This window comes from Lygodium microphyllum, chromosome 15 (assembly GCF_053477565.2).
Source record: "Lygodium microphyllum isolate KBCC chromosome 15, Lygodium_microphyllum_v1.1.10, whole genome shotgun sequence".
Classification (NCBI taxonomy): Eukaryota; Viridiplantae; Streptophyta; class Polypodiopsida; order Schizaeales; family Lygodiaceae; genus Lygodium; species Lygodium microphyllum.
This window is the reverse complement of record NC_141149.1, coordinates 43,171,834-43,191,920: the sequence shown is the minus strand read 5'-3', so window position 1 is coordinate 43,191,920 and position 20,087 is coordinate 43,171,834. Positions and strand designations below refer to the sequence as shown.

The following is a 20,087-nucleotide window of genomic DNA, read 5'->3' as shown; positions in this document are numbered from 1 at the left end:
CACCTCGTGGAGTCATATGACTAGAAGCTCCACTATCAACCAACCAAGGTTCCTTAGAAGATGAGGCAACTACTAAAGAAGGCTCCTTCAAGTTAACAATATGAAGGAACACTGACTCATGGGTAACTACTGGAGTAGAGGTAGAAGGCTTGGATATTTTAGCTCCATCCTTCGTTCCCGAACGAAGGTGAGGGTACTTCTTTCAACATTTCTCCTCTTGATGTGTCTCCTTTCCACATTATGGACATTTAGGCTTATTTGAGTCGGAGTCAGATCTTGAAGAACTCTTCTGTCTTTTAGCCTTTGACTTCCTTTTCTTCTTCATCCCCCCTCCTGAACTTACAACAAAAGCTTTGGTGGAGGTGGAGCCACTGGCTACCTCTTTGGCATGCTCATCATACTCAAAAGTTTTAGTGGAGGTGGAGCCACTAGCTACCTCTTTGGCACGCTCATCATATTCCAAAACAAGCGGGGCAAGTTTCTCCCATTGAAGCTTTTCACAGGTTCACGATTGAAGCTTTGCACAGGTTCGCGATGTAAGAAGGCTGGCGTAGAATACATTAAATTATGGAGATGGTAGCTAAGTCAAAAGAATTATACCCATATTCTTTGAAGAGATCATCCTGCCAAGAGATGCAAGCTCATCTCTCATATTCTCCACCCTGTTGATATGATCCTTCATGGAACGAGAATCATCAACAACGAGTATTCATAATTTCTTCTCGAAAGTAATCCAATGGGCAAATGTCTTCTCATGGTACAAAGAAGCAAGCTTTGTCCACACTTCCATTGCTTTTGGCAACTTGCGCAGGTGCACTAGGATAGAATCTTGTAAGCTCATAAAGAGAAAAGATTGAGCTCTAGAGTTGAGCTGATCCCATAAGGCCGCACGATCCATTGATGATCCGACGGTGGGATCCTCCACTAGACGGGGAATAGGGTGGGTAATAGACTCCCAAATATCGAAGGTATCAAGGATACACTCCACCTTAAATGACCAAAGTGAGTAGTTGAAACCATCAAGCGGGTTTTCTTTGGGCAAGGAAAGAAGTATGAGCACCTGTATAGAGGGTGCCATGAATGGCATATGAAGGCCAGCAAAACGGGCCTTTTGTGAAACATGGAGAGAACAAGGAGGAGAGGGATCCTATACAAACAGGCTAGGTGACCTCGCGTTGTCATGTGAACTAGCACAAAAATCTCTCCATCTCTCAGAGGAAGAAATGGAGACCTCATCCGAGTCAGCAAAGAACTGGTGATAAGACATGTTCGAGTCCTACAAGACACCCATAAGAAATCTGTGTTTTGGTTGTAGACAGCCCGGAAACAAGAGGAAACGGCTACAGGATCACAAGTAAGTTGATGTAGAGAGTCTGCCTTGGGGAGATAGATTGTCGCCTGCATAAAGACTATGGGCATTTGTTGAGGAGAGCTATTGCCTAACCAAGGAACATTGCATTTGCAGCAGAAGATTGATGCTTGGCTAAGGAAGCCTGTCACCTCTAGTAGGAGAGGAAGTGGGTAGCAAAATAGGTACCTGGCATAAGAAAAGCGGACGCCTCTAAGTAGAAAGCTGTGTTTTCAGCAAAATGCTGATGTGGCAAGGCTGCTTGGCAGTCTGGGGTGGTCTCCTCCGCAAGAAGTCAGCTCTGTGTTGCTCTTAGCCAATGATACCATGTGAGAGTGCACAAATGCTGAATACAGAAGGACTGAGTCCTTGCATGTAGCCCACAACATCAATGAGGGTACCAGATCAGGTTGATGATGATGGCACGGTTCAAGTCTCGTTGGATTCCTCTTGTGAAATTCTTTAACTTTAAGAGGTGCTCTTTGGAGATATTGTGTTCCAAGTGCGATCATTGATGTCATATCCTTTCCAGTGAATAAGGTATTCCAATTGATCTTAGGAGATCCTTGAGTCTAGGACATGCTTGATCTCAAGCTCTTCATGATCTTCAATCGAGATAGATGGTGGGGGATTAGATCTCTCTCCTCTCAGTGGTGAGCTATGGTATGGCTCGCCGCTCGAACAAGGAAACATGGAAGGCTGTGTGGATCTTCATGGTGCTGGGGAGTTGGAGTCGATAAGCAACCCGGTTGATTTGGGCTATGATAGTGATGTTAGCAGTCATGTTTGTCATGCCTTGTCATCTCCTGCCTGTGAGCCTCAATCTGAGTTAGACGAGGACATTAGGAGCTCTGACATGTCTGTCATGTGTTATGATAGGGGAGGCTAGTCACTCTTGACTGGCTGTCTTAGGATGTGTATTTCTTTTTGGCCTCTTTTAGTGGGCAGCCACTGGCTGCCCGGCCACTTTTTGGTCACTATTGTGGGGCGCCCATTTTAGGGTTTGCGCCCATTTTAGGGTTAGGGTTAGGGTTTGTCCTTTGCCTATTTATAGGCAGCCCCCCTCCCCACTTGGTCACTTGTCTTCTTGCAAATTCCGACACTCCTTCTCCCCCGTGGTGGTGCTGCCATCATCATTAGCCTGATCTGGTGCCCTCACTGACGCTGTTGGCTGCGTGCAGGGACTGATCAGTCCATTTCAGTGTATTCAGCATTCATTTCAGTCAGTGCAGATTTCTCTTCCTTATTTTCTGCTTTCTCTCTCTCTCTCTCCCTCCGTGTTCGTATTTCCTCTTCCGCAGCGCACTCTCACATGGTATCAGAGCCGAAGGAGAGTACACGGAGCTGGGTTTTACACAGGAGAATACCCACAACTTTGCGTTTGCTGGTCAAGACGTCTCCAACAGCTGAGGCGTCACCTTCTGCACCATCTCCTTGATCAAGGCGGCCTGTTTTGGTGTCACATATTTGCGTTTGCTGCTGGCGCCTTCTCCACTAGCTGCCACGTCATCACCCACCTCTTCCTACTTGCGTTTTCAGCTTGGGCGGCCCTCCTCCAGCTGGGCGACACTCCTCCAGCTTGCGTCTTGCTGTTTTGGTTGTTGTTCCATCTTCAGGCGGCTCTTTTCCTGCTGGCGACCTATTCCCGGGCTGCGTTTTGAGGCAAAAGGCTGTTTTTCTGTGGTGATTGTATCGTTAGCATTTGCGTTTGACATCATCCTTGCGTTCTGTGCGAGGCGGCCAGCTTAGGAGCTTCTGGTGTTTGTGTTTTGGCACCGGCAACCTTCCCTTGTTGTGTTTTGGTGTTTGCAGATATCGAAGATATTTTCTCATCAGTTTACGGGCTTTAAAGACTCAGATGACGAGCTTTTGTCTCGACACTTATCTGAACGGAGGCGTGATTTCTATCACGAGGAACATCGTCCGGAGTCTATTCCTCTTTCCCGTTCCCCTTCTATTCATGTATCTCGGCGATCCCCTTCCAGTGGGCCGAAGATGCAGACTTTGGTACCCCCTGTACAGGTACCCGTACTTCCTCAGCTGCCCAAAGAGGACCGGTTGGATGGCTCCAACTTTTCTCTATGGTCCTGCAAGGTGGAGTGTATCTTGGACTCCTTCGATCTTTGGGAGCTTGTTTCTGTTCCTATTCCCCGGCCTCAAGTGGATCCCGTAGATGGGACATCTATGGATCGTGCAGCATTATGGGATCGGCTCAATTCTAGAGCCAGATCTTTCCTCTTCCTGAGTTTGTAGGATTCTGTCCTTGTTCATGTTCACAGGTTAAAGACTGCAGTAGACGTGTGGAGAAAGCTCGCGTCTCTCTATCAACAGAAGACGTTTGCCCACCGGATATCTCTCGAAAAGAAGTTGCGGATGCTCGCTATTGATGATAGTCCTTCCATGAAGGACATCAACAGATTACAGGATATGAGGGATGAGCTTGCATCCCTCCGTCGGACGATATCTTCTGAAGACATGGCTATGATTCTCTTGACTCAGCTGCCATCGCCTCGGTTTGATGTCTTCTACACCAGCCTTCTTACATCGAGGACCCGTGCCCAGCTTCTATGGGAGGAGCTATCCCCGCTTGTCTTCGAGCATGACGAGCAACTCAGAGAGGTCAGTGCTAAGGGATCCGACTCCACTAGAGCCTTTGTTGCAGGTTCAGGAGGACAGAAGATGAAGAAGACGAAGTCAAAGGCTAAGAAGAAGGACAGTTCTTCAGGCTCTGACTCAGATTCAGAGCGACCGAAGTGTCCACATTGTGGGAAAGGGACACATCCAGAGGAGAAATGTTGGAATAAGTACCCTCACCTTCGTCCGGGAGCGAAGGGTGGATCTACATCGGAGCCTTCTTCTACCTCTACACCGGAAGTGTCCACATTGTGGGAAAGGGACACATCCAGAGGAGAAATGTTGGAATAAGTACCCTCACCTTCGTCCGGGAGCGAAGGGTGGATCTACATCGGAGCCTTCTTCTACCTCTACACCAGCTGTTACCCATGAGTGAGTGTTCCTTCATATCCAGGCTTTGGAGGAGGATCCTTCTTCCGTGGCTGCAGTGTCTTCTGTGCAGCCTTGGTTAGTGGACAGTGGTGCTTCGAGTCATATGACTCCCCGAGGTGATTTGTTACAGGATCTCCGTCCATCAGAGGGTTCAGTCACTGTTGGTGACATTTTATCGGTGCCTTTTAGTGGTGTTGGCACATTGCTTTTGTTTCCCGACCGACCTTCGAGCTCCTTTTCACAGGCCCTACATGTTCCGGATTTGGGCCTTCCCCTCCTCTCAGTTTATGGCCTTACGAGGCTTGGCACACGCGTGATCTTCACCGAGCATGCCGTTGTTATTGAGGATTCTTTTACAGGAGTTGTCTTATCTACAGGTTGGCAGGAGAGCGGGCTTTACAGGCTCCGTAGGTTCCCGCTTGTGCATCTTCTATTCCACAGGTTCCTTCCCATCCCCCACCTTCTCCTCCGGTGGTTCCCTCGTACCTCCCATCCCAATTAGCGAGGGACGATCTCGGTGATGCGGCTGTGGATTCCCTGGCCCCTAGTGTTTTAGAGGGGGATTCCCAGGATCGTGAGGAGCTCCTTCAGCGGCAATCTACATCGATGGACTTCATCGACCTTGGCATTCCTCTTGCCACCCCAGGATCCGTTTCTCCCTTGGCCTTCAGCCACATCCAGGATCTGAGAGGGGGTGTTAGCAGTCATGTTTGTTATGCCTTGTCATCTCCTGCCTGTGAGCCTCAGTCTGAGTTAGACGAGGACATTAGGAGCTCTGACATGTCTGTCATGTGTTATGATGTGGGAGGCTAGTCACTCTTGACTGGCTGTCTCAGGATGTGTATTTCTTTTTGGCCTCTTTTAGTGGGCAGCCACTGGCTGCCCGGCCACTTTTTGGTCACTGTTGTGGCATTATTGGCCAAATCATCATGTGGCAGGGCTTCATGGATTAACTGGATCAAGGTAGGGTCGGCTTAGTGACAACTAGAAATGGTTGCTAGTTGGAGGTGCTCTGGCTTGAGTAGTATTGCTCGTTGTTGGTCAAGAGCTTCTTCTCTCTTCTTAGATGGCAGGTAGGATTTTCTTGATTAGTGCTATTGGTGCTTTGCTTTATTTCTCGACCTGCTTCGAGCTCCATTTCATAGGCCTTTTATTTTTGAGACTTGGGCTTTTCACTCCTCTCAGTTTATGGCCTTACTAGGCTCGATACTCCGGTTGTCTTCACCGAGTAGGTCGTTTGTATTGAGGATTCTATTACATGGGCTATTATCGCCACAAGTTGGCAGGAGAGCGGGCTTTAAAGGTTCCATTCCCCTTCTCTTATGTAGGGTCCTCTGAGGCAGTTGTCTCTTGCTACACCCGTTCTCGCTTGTGCACCATCTTTTCCACAGGTTTCTTTTCATTCGCCATCCTCTCCTTTGGTGGTTTCCTCATAAAACCCATTCCTTTTAGAGGAAGATGATCTCGTTGATGTGGCTATGGATTTCCTGGCCCCTAGTGTTTCAGAGGGGGCTTTCCAGGATCGTGAGGAGCTTCTTCATCAATAGTCTTCATCAATGAACTTCATTGACATTGGCATTTCTTTTGCCACTCAAGATCTGTTTCTTCCTTGGCCTTTTGCCACATGTAGGATCTGAGAGGGGGTGTTAGCAGTCATGTTTGTCATGCCTTGTCAATTCTTGCCTATGAGCCTCAGTCTGAGTCAGACGAGGACTTTTGGAGCTCTGGCAGGTTTGTCATGTGTTTTTGTAATACCCCCCCCCTTCCCTTCGTGGCCCTCGACAGCGCCCCCTCCCCCCTCCCTTGTCGACGAACAGCAGCCCCCTTCCCCCCCCTCCCCCATGATCATCGTAGACAGAAAGAGGGAGAGAGAGAGAAGGAGAAGAAGAGAAGAAAAAAAAGAAAAGAAGAAGAAGAGGGAGAGAGAGAAGGAGAAGAAGAGAGAAAAAGGAGAAGAAAAGAAGAAGAAGAAGGGAGAGAGAAGAAGAAGAAGAAGAAGAAGAAGAAGAGGGAGAGAGAGAGGAGGAGAAGAGAAAAAGAAGAAGAAGCATTTCTGAAAATTACACTTTTCTTCATTATCTTTTCTCCACTCAAGGAGAGGCGGCAAGAATCTTGCAAAGGAGAGTGCGAGAACTCTATCACTCGTACACCCGTCTTCGAGTATGGCCTCGAAGCGTAGTTTCACAAAGATGGCTAGAAACCCTGCAAGTGTGGATGGAGGTTCGAAACAAGGTGGCATTGCAACCGCGAACGGTTCATCAGGCATCAATACCAGTGGAATCACAACATCACTCCAAACCCAGGTTGCTCTATTATTAAATCATAGGTTATAACTATCACGGTGAAAAATCATATTCACATGCATCACATTGATTGTGTGTTTGATAATTTTCTAGGTATGAACTTAGTTGTGATGTATGCAACAAGCAAGATAATTTCCGTCTTAAGATGTCATCATAATAGGTGGAATTGATTAGAAATTACATCGTAAATTACCAAAAAATTCTTGCATAAAGTGCATTGTCCCTTTCACAAGTTCTTTCTTAAAATGCATTTCAGAGGACATTGAAAGGAACAAAGTGTATGTCCGTATCGCAAGAAGGATTCTAAGGTACATGTAATAATCTGCAGAAAAGATTAAAGTACAGCTAGACTCATACAATGATCACATAAAGTTAGATCATTCAAGAAGGTTATAGATCGTGTAAATAATTACATAGAGGATAATGTTAAGATTGCATGCATAGAAAGTACCTTTGCATGTGTGGCATAAAATATTGTATGGATTATATTAAAATTATAAGCATTGAAATGAAGGCATGACATTATGTTGCATGCGTTAAAGTTGTTGGGATAATTCAACGTTGTTTGTAATCTACCAAATGGGATTGAGATCCATGAATCCCATGTCAAAGTCCTTGGTGACTTCAAGAGGGATAGGTAAAAGCTTAAGCGCCTATGAGCATTATTGAGAGGGCTTAAGAAGATTATACTTAAGATAGAGTAGGAACTGTTCTAAATAGAACCATCTTGACCGACCATGGTCAAGGGGATAGACAATCTTGATCAATTAAGATCAAAGATAAAGGTACATAGGTACTTCAAGGGATCTAGGAGATAACCAGCAAGTTGACCAATCGAGGACGACAGGGTTGTCCATGATCTATTTTACAAGGAGACCTAAGGTAAGGATAATTAGGGTCGGTAGGGTACAAATCCTAACTCAAAGAAAAAGGGAAAATAAGCAACCTAGCTTGCCAAGCCCTTGGAATCTCGCCAAGACCGAACGACCTAGGATCGAATGCTGGGAGCATTTGGGAACAAGGAATCACACCTTAGTAGTTGGTCGTACGAACGACCTCAGAAATGATTGTGATTGGACACTTATGTACATTGTTTGAACTTCCTTGCTCAAGGAACTAATTCAAGGTAAAACACTTAATGCTTCAGGTTAAAAGCCTGGAGGGAGAGGCAAATTCAGTTACCTCCGACTGTCTGCCTTGCCCTATCCAAGGGGGTTGTTAGCCGCGCCGGGTATATGGACTGAACCTGCCGTGAGAGGTCTCTCCGTGGATGCTGCTTGGAGCGGGAGGACGCTTGGGTGCCAGGGGAGGCTCTGGCTGTAAATTCCTTGTCTCCGGATCCTGCACAAGAGGCCGACGTGACTCAAGATGGGATCTCGAGGCCCGTGTATTAGTCTACGGGCGAAACTTGGAGCAGCAATCCTGTTGATTGCTGGAATAGCCTTCGGGCATGATACTTGATGTATTCCGGGACTATGATAAATAAAGATCAGATAGTTGAAAAAGGAACTTGCTTGACATCGTTTTTGTGTCAGTGCCTAAGTTACGTGAAGGAACCTGTGTTTAAATTGATTAATTAAGAAAGCTGCTTTTGCATGTCAAACATAATGTGGTAGGTAATTAGATAACTAAGCAAACAGAGGAAAGTGCGGTGGACATGACTTGGGTCCGTTCTACGGAAGGGTGGTCCCGGTTAGTTGGGAACTTTTCTCAAAAGACGTGATAACGAGACTATGAAGACCTAGCGTCAGTAGAGTTAGAATCTCGATTTATACTGTTTTAGGGGAACGGAATGGGACTATGCCTTATGGGTAGAGAGGTTGAGCTTCGCATCTCTCTCGTTTTCCATTCTCCATGAACCAAGTGCAGCATAAATCCGCTTCGACTTTGTTGTTCCTATGCAAAGTGGTTCATCTGGAGCTCGACGCTAGCTACTTCCCAGAGACTTTGCTGATAGGAAAGGAACCCTGACTTCAGGTCAGTCATAAGTGAGAACGGCCGGACACTTTCGCTCGGAGCAGACTTGGGAAGACCTAGATCGCAAACCTTGTGACATTCCTTGCGAGTGCGAGGTGGCGCTTTCTAGACTCTCTTCCCGATGGGTTGCTAAGACGTGTTCTACAGGTGGACGAGTAGACAAGTTACAGTTTTGATGGGGGAGGCTACTCATTCTAGAGTGACTATTTGGGTGCTTTTCTTTTGTTTATAGGGCTCTAGTGTGTTTTCCATGGGCAATTTTTGAATTTTCCAAGTTGTCCTCATTTGTTAGACATTGTTCTTGCCAATCGGATTTTTTGGTAGCCATCTGGCATTTTCTAGGCATTTATTATGCCATGACCAGCATTAAATGTTGGTAGGCCAGCATTTATGGCATTTTCAGATTTTAGTAGGCCAATTTAGGGGTTTTGTGGCTATGTATAGCCATTCCCCATTGGGAAGTCATTCATATCACCATCTTCCTTCTTTCTTAGTAGGTGCTTACTCCGACTCCATCATATTTCTCGGTCTCTAGCGCTGTTGTCATCATCAACCTGATTTGGTGCCCTCACTAATGCTATGGGCTGCATGTAAGGATTGATCAGTCAATCATCATTGTATCAGCATTCTTATTTAGTTAGTGTAATATTCTTCCCTTATCCTCTCTCTCTCTCTCTCTCTCTCTCTCTCTCTCTCTCTGTGTTTGTGTTTCTCTCCTGTTGTTGCGCACTCTCACATGGTATCATCACTAAAGTGAGGACAGCCTTTTCACAACCTTTAGATTTCTTGCATAAGAGTAGGTTTTCATTGCAAAGGAGTAACCCAAATTTCCAATAGGTAGTTTTTCAGTCTGTATTTATAGCTCGAACAGATTGTTCATTGCCTGTTTTCACCCCCAAGTAGCTAGGCGACTGTCTTGAGGGACCAAGTGGCATCAACTTTTACGTTTTGCCCAAAGCGTAAATTTGCATTTTTTGCATGTATCCATTGCTTGGTGCAAGCATCAGCTTTCTCAACCTTGGTGACAACGTTCTGCTGTGGCGACAGTTTTTGTGTAGGTGATAGTCTCTTGCTAGCAAGTGACACTTGTTTCTCTGTTAGATGTAACATTCTGGGGGATTGCAGGTTCAAACATGTCTTATCAGAAGTTCTTTGTTAACTTAGAGGATGAGGTCTCTATTCCTTCCTTTGACAGAGAGAGAGAGAGATTTTCGTGCTAGTTCACGCGATGAACGGAGGTCTCCTAGCTTGTTTGTACGGGATCCCTTTCCTTTGCATTATCTCCATGTTTCACAGAAGGCCCGTTCTGCTGGCCATCATATGCCCTTCATGGCACCCTCTATACAGGTGTCTTTACTCCCTTCTGTGCCCAAAGAAGACCGGCTTGATGGTTCAAACTACTTGCTTTGGTTGTGTAAGTTGGAATGTATCCTTGATACCTTTGACCTTTGGGAGTTCGTTAACCACCCTATTCTCCATTCAGTGGAGGATCCCACCGTTGGATCATCGATGGATTTTGTGTCCCTTGGCAAGATGATATCTTCAGAGGATGTGACTATGATTTTTTTGAGTTAGTTGCTATCTCCTCGATTTGATGTCTTCTACATCAGCCTTCTTACATGGAGGACCTATGAGAAGCTTCTATGGGAGGAGCCTTCCAGGCTTGTTTTGGAGCATGACAAGTGTGCCAAAGAGGTAGCCAGTGGATCCACCTCCACCAAAGCTTTTGTTGCAAGTTTTTTTGGGGGGGGGGGGGGGGGGGAGGGAATTCAAAGGCTAAATGACAAGAGAGTCTTTTAGGCTCTAACTTTGACTTGGAGAAATGTTGGAGGAAGTACCCTCACCTTTGTCTGGGAGCGACAGATGGAGCTAAAATGTCCGAGCCTTCTACCTCTACTCCAGTGGTTACCCATAAGTTAGTGTTCCTTCATATTGTTGACTTGGAGGAGCCTTCTTTAGTGGTTGCCTCATCTTTTGAGAGACCTTGGGTGGTTGATAGTGGAGCTTCTAGTCATATGACTCCACGAGGTGATTTGTTGTAGGATCTATGCCCTTCTGAGGGTTTTGTCACTGTTGGTGACCTTGTTTTCGGTGCCTATTAGTGCTGTTGGTGCTTTCCTTTTATTTCCTGACCGCGCTTCCAACTCTGCTCATAGGCCTTTTATGTTCTGGACTTGGGCTTTCCACTCCTGTCAGTTTATGGCCTTACTAGGCTTGGTACTCAGGTTGTCTTCACCGAGAAAACCCATTGCATCAAGGATTCTACCATAGGGGCGATAATATACTCTCTCCTCTCTTGGACTCTTTTCGGGCCTGAGAGGTGGTGTTGAGCCACCAAAATTAAGACCGAATTAACATAAAATTATCATGCATTAATGCCTAATCTCACTCAATTCAAACAACACAAAAAAACTTATGAAAAAGATTCCCATTTTATTGAGTATGACAAATGCTCCAAAATCCCCATTCACTCATTACTCATTCATTGTCACTCTATGATCACTTTGTTTACTTTGTTATCTCGACTCTCACTCTTCCAAGCTCCTTCCCTTCTCTCCCTTCTCTTCAGCCAGCTGCTCACAGCCCGTGTAGGAGCTGTTGCCCAGGCAGTGGAGCTGCTGCCCTGCTGTCCAGCCTGCCGTTCAGCTCCTGGATGCTGCTGCCTTGCCTTGGAGTACATCGTCAGCTGCCAAAAAGTAATCGTTGGCTTGTTCCTTGTGTTTTGCTGCAGCCTAGCCACATCATCATCTGCCCAGACTGTTGCTGCTTGCATTTTCCACCTGACAGATTGTAATTTGTTGCTGTTGTGGACTGACCATTGAGTCCTGACAGCAATCCTGTCCTTTATCTGCTGATTGTGGAAGTGTGACAGCCAGCAGACCTTGCATTTTGTGGCCTGGGGTCATCATCGACATCCTGCCAACAAGATTGCATTTTGCTCCTTCCAATGCTGCCCATATCATTCCTTCTGCTGCACGGAGTTTTCTTCCACATCCCAACACTCGGAGGACTGCATATTGCTACCTCCACACTGCTACCACAGTCCTTTGACCAGTATTGCTGCCCTTCATCAGCTGGGCTACTGCAGTCATCTAACATCACAGACTCCTTGGCTCTCTTTAGCCCTGGTCCCAAAGACATGGTCTGAAGGGATTGTATCATCATCCTGTTCCATTTAATATTCATTCATTCTCAGAGTTTTTGAGTTCATTCACTGCTACACACTCTGTTGCCACCACTGCAAACCCTACCGTTTCTTTACACGATGCCAATACGTGATACACCTGGGTGTGTATCTATATAGTTGTGTCTAGGTGGAAGGTGCCCTGGTCTAACTAATAAAGGTGGCTCAATAAAAGGATAAATGATACAAGAGAGGATGAGGTGAAGAACATTGTCCAACATGGATAGTGGAAGAAGAACATATTTGGCTCAAACAGGATTGGTTTTGGCAGTTTATCATCACTCTTGTCCATAAACACCTAGATAGGGAGTAAGAACTTGCAGGATAATACCATCAGAGTCTCAGGATAAGTGGTTAAGAGTCATTCATCTTATTTTAAGCAGGCATTACCTGTTCTGTTAGTCTTCCTTTCTGTGTGGTCCATGATGAAATGACATGGATATCGTAATAAGTGGTCTGTTGCTGTACATTATCCGGATTTTCTTGTTTTAAAATTGTTGCAGGACTGAAAATTGCACAAAAACTGGTCTGCCTTACATCATACTGAAGTCATCACATTAATCACTAGTATAAATCATGCCTTTTTCATGTCATACCTTCATTATTTGTCAAAAATTGTGTGACACATGGCATATAACTCACCCACCGACTCTACACCCAACGCATCAACAACAAAGCCCTAAGTGAGGCTTTCATGTTGGTTGATATGTCGTGTAGCCCTTTTCTTCATCTTGCCAACTATTGAGCCCTCTACCTCTACTACAAATTTAAAGTAGGTTGTGTCTATTTTTGGAGTGAAGTTCATGATAAGCTTAGTGAGATTTGACATTTTCCCAACAAGTGCTCTATTTGTAAGTGTGCCTTGGCTTCATATTCAATTCTTTTTGGAGAAGTTATTTGCATAGGTAATTGGTTCTTCAAAATGATGTGCTGGACTTCTCATATTACAAAATATTGTGAGGTACTACAATGGCATAGTCCAGAGTCATGAAATGTGTGTTAAATTTACCGTAGTCACTTTGCAGCTGATGTAGAGTTTTTCTTCAAGTTTTGTGCATGCCATTCTATGCCTGACTCACCTGGTGAAGTTTTGATGCTATGCAAAGCTTATTTCACACTATGGAGTATGATATCATTTTTTTGGTGGCAGTCAGGGCCCAGCGAAATCACAACCCGTTGGACAATGACAATGAGATTTGCACTTTTGCCCTGGAGGCCTGAGCTCGTTTTTACTGGAATCTCAGTTATGGGCATCAACCCAGCCAGTGGAAAGTTTCTTAGCCATGTGGTATGTGCAGTATTGGTTTAGATGACTTCAAGTAGAGTAGCATGATTCTTCTATTTGTTTTGTCTGTCAGGAAGTGGGGCTCTGCAGCAAAGCAGTTACAATGATATGTGTAGGGTCTCTGCATGGCTGTTACTTGGTTTGCTATCATTTCACTGTTTCTTGTAGGTGGCATGCACAGTAAACTGAATGTAAAAAAGGCCATAATGATAACTTCTACAGTCGATATAGAGGCAGCTACAATTTTTAGAGAAGAAAGAAGCCATTTGCTTTATGCTGCATGATCCGTCATACTTTTGTTCTTTTTGTCATTTTGCAGCCATACATTAGACATACCAACTATTCTTTTGCAATATTATAACACCAAGTCTATATCTCAACCACTGTATTGGACAACAGATTCTCGTTTTTGTTATTTAAAAATGGCACTCTTACTCTTGTTCTATTCATGCTTCAGGACTATTGGGATTCCATAGAAAACAATGAATACCTCTCATTAGAGGGTGTTATGGATCTGCTTAAGCAGGTGAGTTTGGGCATTGAAGCATTAGACACCTTTTAACATTGAGTGTCTCCTGTCAGCAACTTTCATGTGTCCACAATCCATTTGAAAGTTATGCATATGTACCTCTTATATAGAAAGCGTTTTTTAAGGTTCCCATGCAGTAGAATAGTTAAGAAATTTGAAGTATTGCATTTACTCATTGGAGACTATGGTTATATTTTCTGCTCCATGGGATGTTTTGCTTCTTGTTGTTATGACGCAAAATTAAATGCCTTATCAGTTGTGGTATTACAAGACGCCTGATTTGCAAACACCAAAGTACAGAGTATTGAAGAGGACTGGCATTTATGAGGTACTTGGTTCGTTGATGATATTTTATAGAGTTCTAAATTACAAGACACATAACTCTTGGTACTATTTCCTGTGCAGGTTCGTGAGTATGAACCATTCATTGTAGTGGAAGCTCAAGGTGATCGTTTAACCGGTTCCAAAGGTTTCAAATATGTTACTGAGTACGCTACTGCTTATGATTCTTCAGAAGAGGCCTTAAACGTTTGACTTATGCTTTCCTGAAACATGACTTGATAGTGAAAGTTAAGCAAACCAAAATGTAATTAAATTAGTTTTGGGAAGTAATTTTAGCATGCTCCAGAGGAATTAAAGCTTTCAATGGTGCATAGGAAGTAAGGCTTCATATGATAATGAAATGATTGGAAGAGTAAAGGAACTAAAGTCAAGTCGAAGGAAAACACTGGACAATAGATTAGAGAACTAGTGAGTAATTCTGCTGGTTTATATTATATAGGTAGAATCTCTTGAATGCCTTGGAGGCCTTCTTGTTGAGTCTTGATGTCCTTGGTCCATTACATATATAGATCTCAAGCACAACAGTGCTCATGGGGTTTGGTTCTTCACCACCCAACCACAATAGGATGGCTTGTAGTGGCTCTGAGGCTAAACCTCTCAAGGTCTTTTGCCAGGGACTTGCTGCTTGCATTGGTGCTGCAGGGTGTCCATTGAGCTTTTGAACTCGAGCAATGAGGTGGAAGTAACGAGTGTGGGCTAAATTTTCAAGCGCTTATGTGAAAGTGTTGGTTATTGACCATGCCAAAAAGGTTCGAGGCATTGACTATCTCATCAAGGGCAAGGCATTAACTGTGTCAACAAGTCTGAGGCCCTTCTTTGATTCTAAATGAAGTTGAAAGAAACAAGGTTGAGAGGTTTAATATAAAAAGGGATTTGGAAGAATTCATTAGGTACAAAATGGGAAGACACAAGAAAATGATGGCTAAATCTCACCTCATCTTGTTGTTTCCTCATAAGGTCGTTCTGTAATGATCATGGGAACTTCCCACCAGTTTACCGTTAGTTTACCCCTTCAAAAGCTACCTGAAATGCTCTTATTGCATTGTTGCTGCAACATTTCTTTCTTTTGTTTCTGCATTTACCTATACTGCTCCTACAACTGCAGCCTTCTTGTCTGCAACACTGTTATGGATTGAACCCAAAATACTAATGTTTGGTGCATGGTTGCATTCTGTCCGTGGATGGATCCATATAGCATGATCCGTCCAGTCCGGTCAGATGTGTATGACCTGTCTAGTTTTAATCCAGTTTGTTTGTTTGTTTGTTTTTTTTGGTTTTTACTTTTGTTTTTTTACAATGGTTAAAAGAAAAGTAGTTTTTTGCTCTAACCTTTTCCTCTTTATCCTCACTGACCTCTACCTGTACCTTATTTACCACCTCCTCTTCTTCTACCTCTCTCTTACAAGCTCCTCTACTCTCCTCTCTCAGATCTCCTCCATTCACTTCTCCCTACCTCTATATCCTCCTCTTCCTCTTGTGTCTCACTCCTTTTCTTTCCCTTCCCCTATCTCTACCTATATCTCTATATTCTTTACCGCTATCAAAATGCCTAAGCCTCTTCATGAAGCCTTCGCATCACACACAACTCACCTTGGGTCTTAGCCTTCAGTTTCTTTTGGTATCTACTACTTTTTGTACTTGCCACTTGCCAGACCATGATCTATGAATCACGATCCATCATTGCAGCTAGCTTCTTTTTGTGATCCATTGTACATGCTGTCAATTTTATAAATGAAATTGGATCTTAGAAATTACTTGTGACCAGAGTCTTGGATTTACATTTTGTCTCAACTTTTCATCATATTCATACCTCATTTTTGAAAATTTAAGCAAACATGTTTATGGTTGGTAAATTGACTAATATGGATGGATAATGCCTTGTGACACTCTTATCTCATGGATGGCCACTTTCATATTAAAACAAGTAATATTTTTTAGTCTAACCCTTAATTTTCTATGTATTTTTTAATGACTGTACAAAACATTGGATTTTATCCAACATTTTTGTGTACGTTTGGTACTGTACTAAGTCCACTTATTTGATGGATGGTACTTTGACTACCTTGTTTCTTGTAATAGAGGCATAGTTTGTATCAAGGAGCTCAATAAAAGATGGATAATAAATGAAAATCTGGGTAATTGGATATACATTGTGATGACATGAGTTGGCTAGAGAGTGATCCTGCTCAAGAGAATTTAAAATATGAGTTATGATTGTGTATAAGAAAAGGCTGCATAATTTAGCCAGGGATGTAATATTTCACAAAGTTTGTAGAAAAAGGAACTTTTTTGTACTAAGTGCATGCTAAAGACAGGTAAGAGCTTTTTTTTTGGTGGTCTATTGAAGTTATCTTTTCTGCAGCTATATTTTTGGAAACAATTCAGATGGAAAACGGATTCCAATGACAACACCAGTCATAACAAGGACTTCTAATGGACCTGAATCAGATGTTAGCATTCAAATTGTGCTTCCGGTTGATAGCACGATGTCAAAGTAAGATGATTGCTTCTCTCTCCTTCACCTGGTCCAGAAATTTGTTATCAATGGGGCTGTTAGCAGGTAACCCTTCAGACATTAGGTATGCAGTAAAACTTGTAAGCATGCTGGAGTTATTATTCATAGTGTTTGACTGTAATGTTTTGATTAATCATACCAGCTTACAGGCCATCCTTAGCTTGTCCATAAGATGCTTTATAGGTGCTCTTGATTCATTATTCAAATGGTACGTGCTACCCATGTTGGTCCTGGCAGTACCTCGGATTTATATTTCCCTATCTAAATGTTTTATCTATCAGGTTTTAGACATTGATTAATTTTTATTTATCAGGATGTGGGCTGCATGCTTAACAGCCGTGCTGTTCAAAAGTGCTTGGTTTTTGTTTATTTCCATAAGGGGATTTATGTCAACAGACCATCAAAATATTATATTATCCTGACTCTCAGTTCGATCATGTGAGGGCACAGTTTTAGACTCATCTTTTTTAGATCTTTAAAAGAAATCATATCTTAAGAATGTAAGGAAAACCATCAAGGTACTTAGGCCTGATCAGGTTGCTCACAGTACACCCTCCTTTGCGCTTCCATGTAGTCTTTGAACAATAGGCAAATGGGGTGTTGATATGGTTACCAGAGTTGTGAATGCTTGAACTGAATGTGTAATTCCTCTCTGTGTGTTAAAGATTGCCAAGTCCTGTGGTGGACTCAGTGAAGTTGAATAAAGTCGGTGGTGGTGTGATGGCGGCAATAAAATTCAGTGGGGCTGCTACGGAAGTGGAAGTACTAGAGAAAGAAAGAGAATTGCGGTTGGCTTTAGAAGGTAATGGGCAGCAAGCAATGCAGGGTTTCATGCTAGCTCGCTACAATGATCCAGGGCGAACATGGAGCTTCATTAGGGTACAGTTCCTTCTCTAGGCCTTGTCAAAAAACATATGTATTGGTTGCAGCTTGTTACCTTGTTGACTTGGCATGGTCTGGTTTTGCTTTGCAGAGAAATGAAGTGCTGATTCCCATTGAAGGGTTCAGAATGGATTAGAATCCTGATTCTAGCTTGCTGTAGTACCATCTTTATACTGGAGCTTCATGTTGGACTACTTATCTCATTTATATTCTCTCTTTGGGGACATTGCAAAGCTTCTTCTTGGGCTTTACTTGAACGTTTATGTATATTCTGTATCCTTTGAGAATGTTTTGTAAAGCTGAGCTCCCAAACTGTATATATGCTCATTTCTATTTTGTATATATATGTTCTCCCTGTCTATTCTCAGCAGAACTAAATTCCGAGTATTGTGAATTAAAATGTCATGAATGTTTTTTGCCTGCCCTATGCCATGTGAAGAGTTTGGGTGGCATTTTTCCTTGGTACATAAATTGGATAAAAAGTGAAATAAATAAATCTAAGTCTCAACAATGTGCATCTCTTTGTTTTCCTTGGATCATCTTTGTTGCACCTCAGTTTAACCTCTCTGTGTCCCCTTTAATTACTAGATGCCTTGCCTTGGAAGATCCAAAAAGAGGCAACATGCTTGTGATGTCGAAGCACCACAAGGGAGAGCATTGCAGTGGTAAAGAACGTGACGACTACAGCAATGATCATGTTGAGACAAGTAAGCATGGAGGATGGACATCAGCCCTTCCCAACATCAATGTTGCGTTGCAGCAATGCACTCCTCTCAATGCTACTGCGTGCTTTTCATTCTCTCTCTCTCTCTCTCTCTCTCTCTCTCTCTCTCGTTGATAATGACTAGTGCTCCGCGCAAGTACTCGCGTGCGTGGGTGTTTTACAAACCGCTAGGACCTGCACACGGGCGGGTCTTAAGGGCGCTTGTAAACTAACCAACAACCCCCCAATCTCTCATGTAAACTATTTTACTTGTGCATATGCCCACGTGCCCCTGCGCACATTATTTTTCTATACTCGTTACTTCTTTCTCTTTCTTATTCTCAATACTAGTCAATAGTCGTGACAACTTTTTGTTTGAGCATCTTCTTTGTATTTGTCTTAGTCAATGAGTAAATATTAATGTGAGTGAAACTTAGTTAATTGATCTAAGGTTTAGCTTTCATGCATTTATGAAACCTTGTTCTTAAAGTACTCTCACTCACTCCCTCTTCAAAGATACGCACATATATATGCATGGATCCACACATATTCTATACGTGCTACCTTGGTGTTACAGAAGTTGATGAATCACATGTAGAGTGCGATGCATGTTAAACAAGTGTGGTGGACTTAGATTATTAAGCATATAGATGTAAGTGTAAACTCAATGTAAACATTGACCAATGTTATTAACTTGTGTTGTTAGGCTTGAAAGGACCCATGAACATCTAATCTAATCTAAGATATATTGACCTCTCATGCATGGCTATCTTTTCATCGTGTGTGTGTGTGTGTGTGTGTGTGTGTGTGTGTGTGTGTGTGTGTGTGTGTCTCGTATGTGTGTAGCTATATAAAGTTGAATGTACGTGCGGATCATACAAATAGAGCATGGAGAGCTAGACAAATAATTGTGTGAAAGTGCATCATTTTGTGCATGAGTGGTTTTGTCTTCTATCTACTTGTTAGATCAAATATTGACGTACATAACATACTTGGTCATCACAATATGTGTAAGTCACTTGTATTTGTGTGACTCATATGATATTTATGCTATGCTTCTTAGTAGATGTATTTATGTTAATCCATACCATATGATTGTGTAGAAGACTTGCCAATGTACCTTTCAAAATACTTGAAGCATGTTTGTCAGTTGAAATTGCTACCACAAAGCATGGTAGGATGCTCCATGTCACATCAATTTGCTTTTGCAAGAAATTTCTCCAACACTTTGTATGTAAAAACACTCAACTTGGGCTATTTGGAGTAGTTGCTAAGTACCATAGAAGCACCAATATCAATAGCACATTGTCTCATATTTGGAACTTATCTTTGATCTACTAATGTCTTTGTCTCCTAAGGTATTCCATTTTATTGTGGAGTACATGGCATTGCACATTGATGCTTGATGCCCTTTTACCCATAAATGTAGAAGTCTTTAGACATATACCTAGTAACAACCTATCCACACAACACATGCATGGTAAGGCCAAAGAGGGCTTTGGAGCTTTAGAGAACCTCAAATGTCAATCTTAATGTTTCATAGTTTCTCTCGACTTCATTGTTTAGTCACAAGCTCCCTATCTATTTACGAATGGTTCTTTGTTTTAATTTGATTGGTAAACTTTGGGGATCATACTTCTCCCTAGTGCATGTGCAAGAGTGCTTAACTAAGAATATTCATTTGATTTGTCATTTGATCAATTGAATATTCTATGATTTAGATTGTAGTTTCCTACCTGTTTCAAGACCTATAGTTAATTCATAGGCAATTTGCAATATCTAGTATCATTAATTGATTGATACTCATCCAGTAAAACATGTTCAAGTCAAGTGATCAACTAGAAAAATTGCTTTTTTTTTTGGTTGCAAAAATATAGGCAACAACTCCAATGACTATACTGCACTATTGTCATCCTTTGAAAGGAAGGATTTTGTTTCCATAGATGCTCCAGCGTCTCGACCTAAGTTGCTTTGCAATACATTGCAATTGCTGGATAGAAATAATAGTCTCAT

General features: G+C 42.9%; 1 protein-coding gene across 3 annotated transcripts in view; it reads left to right on the top strand.

Annotated features, from left to right (window-relative positions):
* The window catches only part of LOC148024463 (heme-binding-like protein At3g10130, chloroplastic), a 42,429-nt gene extending 24,716 nt beyond the window's left edge, over positions 1–17,713 (top strand). Inside the window, exons 2-8 of one of the 3 annotated variants that reach the window (XM_087694089.1) lie at positions 12,969–13,106; positions 13,561–13,629; positions 13,889–13,960; positions 14,038–14,120; positions 16,337–16,468; positions 17,155–17,368; positions 17,463–17,713. In XM_087694089.1, the coding sequence (XP_087550215.1) occupies positions 12,969–13,106; positions 13,561–13,629; positions 13,889–13,960; positions 14,038–14,120; positions 16,337–16,468; positions 17,155–17,368; positions 17,463–17,507 (753 nt within the window). In that variant the 3' untranslated portion in view covers positions 17,508–17,713. The remainder of the gene's footprint in view (positions 1–12,968; positions 13,107–13,560; positions 13,630–13,888; positions 13,961–14,037; positions 14,121–16,336; positions 16,469–17,154; positions 17,369–17,462) is intronic. The other 2 variants (XM_087694091.1, XM_087694090.1) reach the window with 2 other exon arrangements.
* Positions 17,714–20,087: the final 2,374 nt, after the last annotated feature.